This window comes from Chrysochloris asiatica, unplaced genomic scaffold, assembly GCF_000296735.1.
Source record: "Chrysochloris asiatica unplaced genomic scaffold, ChrAsi1.0 scaffold00245, whole genome shotgun sequence".
NCBI classification, from domain to species: Eukaryota; Metazoa; Chordata; class Mammalia; order Afrosoricida; family Chrysochloridae; genus Chrysochloris; species Chrysochloris asiatica.
In genome coordinates this window covers 272,350-276,169 of record NW_006408763.1, presented here as the reverse complement: position 1 = coordinate 276,169, position 3,820 = coordinate 272,350, and the positions used below count along the sequence as shown (strand labels likewise).

Genomic DNA, 3,820 nt, shown 5'->3' with positions numbered 1-3,820 from the left:
GGCATATTCAGGGGTTATATGTGGCCTTAATACTTAGATGGATATGTATTTTGGTATTTTTTTATGCTTTCTGATTGCCTCCAGGTAGATGTGATCAGGAAATGGGCTTCCCTTTTCACTCTTCTTCAGAAATTTCAAGATGCCACTGTTGGTCTTTTTGACGTAACTTAGGATTTAATTTTCAGCCTATTTCCTTTTTTGTCTGCTTGTTCCACTCCACAATCCCCGTTCAGGCCCTTTTTCTAGTTGGAAACAGTTCAGGGTCGGCTGTGGCTATTTGGTTTTAATTTGAAACTGTCTCTTTAAATTTCGAGGAGATCTGTGTGCATGCATAGTAGAACCCTCTGAGGGTGGGGCTGGGGTGCCCACTAGCTCAGGCATCACTATAGTCACCCGAATGGAGGTGCGCAGACAGCAAGGGACCAATGAACAGATACCCAAAGAAAAGAATGTCCACACCTTTATCTCTACGGTTCTGCCAGGCGTCTGTGGCCGCTCTGATCCTTCCCCCGCTTGGCCCCACCCTAGATGGCAGCTCCTGGAGCAGCTGAGCATCCCAAACCAGAAAGCAATGGATTTCTTGCTTCTGCCACAAACTCCCCAGCTGTAAGTCTTCCAACCTTCTAAATATTCCTTTATATGTGGTTCAGAGTTCTGGGACCATCCCCTGAGACAGCATGGTCCTGTATTCTGTGTTGTTGCCGACAGAGCTCCTCAATGCACTTCCACCATCTTGTTTGTTCTCCCAAGGCTGTAAATCTTTGAGGGAACAGAAAGCTTCACCTTTCTCCAGCAGAGTTGCTGGTGGGCTCAAACTGCTGACCTTGTGGGTCCCAGTCCAGTGTTTATTGTAAAGAGCCACTGTGCTCCCATATATGAGGGTTGTTGTCAAGTCGGTTCCAACCCATAGTGACCCTGTACAGGGTATCTGAGGAGCGACTGGTGAGTTTGAACCACCAACTTTGCGGTTTAAACCGACTTTGCAGTCCAGTGCACTAACCCACAGTGCTATACAAGGACTTCATATATGAGGGTTGTTGTTGTCAAGTGCCGTTAAGTCGATTCCAACACATAGCAACCCTCTATAGGGTTTCTAAGTAGCAGCTGGTGAGCTTGAACTGCCAACCTTGCAGTTCAAATGGCTTTGCAGTCTGGTGCATTAACGCATAGTGCCACACCAGGGTGCTGTAAAATCATAGAAATCTTTATAAAACAAAAATATCAAACTGTGAAACGATATGTTGTTTCTCAACATATCTTCCATCTAGGTCCATACACTTCAGAAGGCAGTGTTTCTATGTCTCTAACCCTTCCACAAATAAATCTGCACTCTTCAATTTACACTACATCAAAGTGGCAGTCTTGACATTCTCAAGGGACTCAAATTGTATTCCTTTTAAATGTTCTTTGAGATCTGGAAACAACAACAACAAAAGTCTAAAGTGGCAAGACCAGGGCTATTGGCTGAATGGGGTGGATTTCCCAATGAACAACCCTTGCTACTCTCCAAGAATTCTTCACTGCAATTTTCCTGACCTTTTTCTTACCAGTGTAGTTTTCAATGTTCTGAAAACTTTTTCATAGGCCCCATAATCATCCTATGTCCTTTGAGAAACTCTGTCAAGATGACCCCTTTGGAGTTCCCCCAAAACAGTCACCATAACCTTCTGAGCTGACTCTTTCACCTTGAATTTAGCTGGCTTACCAGACCCCCTCTGAAGCCACTGATTTGATTAGACCTTTTTATGAAGGCACCCTAAGGAGACTCAGACAAATGTATCACTGAGAGAACTTGTCTGCAGTCATCCATTGAGCACAGAGCCATGTTTAAACATGCTTCATTTGAAATAAATTGATGCACATATGAACTGGAAGCCTAGTAGCAATACTTTTTGACTTTTCCTCATATATACCCACTCTCCTCACTTATTAACTATCTCATTATCCAAAATTTCACACTTATAACAATAGCAAAAAAATCTACTATCAGACTATTTTTTGCATTAATGATGTATGTCGGGCAGTAATGAATAACAAGGTACAAGGCAAAACTAACAGTGGCTGGGATGGTTCAGGTGATGTGTCAACTTGGCTAGGCCATGATCCTCAGTGGTTTGGTAATTATGTAATGATGTAGTTTGGTAGTTATGTAATAATGTAGTCAGTACCCATTCTGTGATCTGATGTGGTCATCCTCCATTTTTGCATAACATGATTTTCACCTAATGACCTGGTCTTTGGAACCTAACCATATTGATAATGAGGAGAGGGTGTATAAAGAAACACCCACATATCATGTGGCATACTTTAAATGTGTGGTATTAAAAATGCTTTTCCATCTTGGAGTGAATTTATTCAATTGCTTAGGAAGCTCACCTTGGTACCGTCAAACAGACAGAGGCGGACATGTCTGCTGAGAACCTGTATGCTCATTCCTGGGAGAGGAATCATTTTACAGCTCCATAGTGTCAGAATCAATGAAACACGACTTGTTCTTGACTTAATCTGAAAAAAAAAAATTAGTCACAAAAGACTTATTTTGATGAAGTATTAGAGAAATTAATTTCCCATAGCATATTTTGTTAAGTGCCTTTAAGAAAATGTATCAAAAGTAAAAACAGCTTGCCCAGGAAACATCAAGGCAAGTGGTTGGGTCCCCTCAGTGCAAACCCCCTTCCAAGACTAAGACTCAATGGGAATACATGCTCTGATTGGTGACCATGCTCGTCACCGATAAGGGGAAGTAAGGGAAAAACAGCAATGAAGCAGCGAGCTAAGCCCTACAATGTTCAATAAACTTCTGTGAACATGGGTGAAGACCTGGTTGGCCAACAGTGTGGCAAGACCTGGGGACCCCTGGGCCCAGAGTCAGTGACATAGCCACAGAGGACTAGAGTGGAGAGTGAAGTGTCCAGCTGATAAGAAGAGAAGGCATATGCACAAGAACACCCACACATGCACATAATACCCACTTGACCTGGCTTCAATGATTGGATGATCAGAGCTCAACCAGAAGAAGAAACAAGAGGCAAAAAAAAGTGTAATCTGATACATTTTGATGAACTTGACCTATCTCTATGGATGCAGTAGCTCAAAAGAGGGAACAAATCCTTACAGCAAGAATCATTCCCACCTCCTCCACACACAGAGTAGACAGGGATGGGCAACTTGGACATTGGCTACCCAAAATGGGGGGGTGGGGGGGGTGGCTACAAAGGCAAGAAGTGACCGGCTTACAAGCTTTCAAGAGGGAACCTAAAGACCTACAGGAAAAAAGGAGGCAGATGGACTGTTACCACAAGAACAAACAAATCGCTTCCCTAGGAAACATCAAGGTAAGTGGCCAGGTTCTCTCAACACAAACCCCCTTCCAAAACGAAGACTCAAGGGAAATGCACGCTCTGATTGGTGATCACACACATCACCGATGGGGGGAAATGGGGTAAAAGCAGCAATGAAGCGGCAAGCTAAGCCCTACAGTGTTCAGTGGACTTCTGTGGACCCAGTTAGGGACCTGGTTGGCAAGCAGCGTGAGGAGACCTGGGGACTCTTGGGCCCAGAGTCAGTGGCATAGCCACGGAGGACTCGAGAGGAGAGTGGAACTACCGGCTGATGGGAAGAGAGGGCATGTGCACAGGAGCGCCCACGCTTGCAGATGATACCCACGTGACCTGGACCAGATGACTGGATGATTGGAGCTCAACCAGGAGAAGAAAGAAGAGGGGAAAAAAAAAAAAAAAGTGAGCTGATACAATCTGATGAACTTGACCTATACCTATGGAGCAGCAACTCAAAAGAAGGAACAAATCCCTACAGCAAG

At 44.1% G+C, this 3,820-nt stretch overlaps 1 protein-coding gene across 1 annotated transcript in view; it reads right to left on the bottom strand.

The window, feature by feature from the left end:
- The window catches only part of NPHP1 (nephronophthisis 1 (juvenile)), an 84,445-nt gene that overhangs the window by 43,602 nt on the left and 37,023 nt on the right, over nucleotides 1–3,820 (bottom strand). Inside the window, exon 9 of the mRNA XM_006873545.1 lies at nucleotides 2,377–2,505. Within this exon, the coding sequence (XP_006873607.1) occupies nucleotides 2,377–2,505 (129 nt within the window). The remainder of the gene's footprint in view (nucleotides 1–2,376; nucleotides 2,506–3,820) is intronic.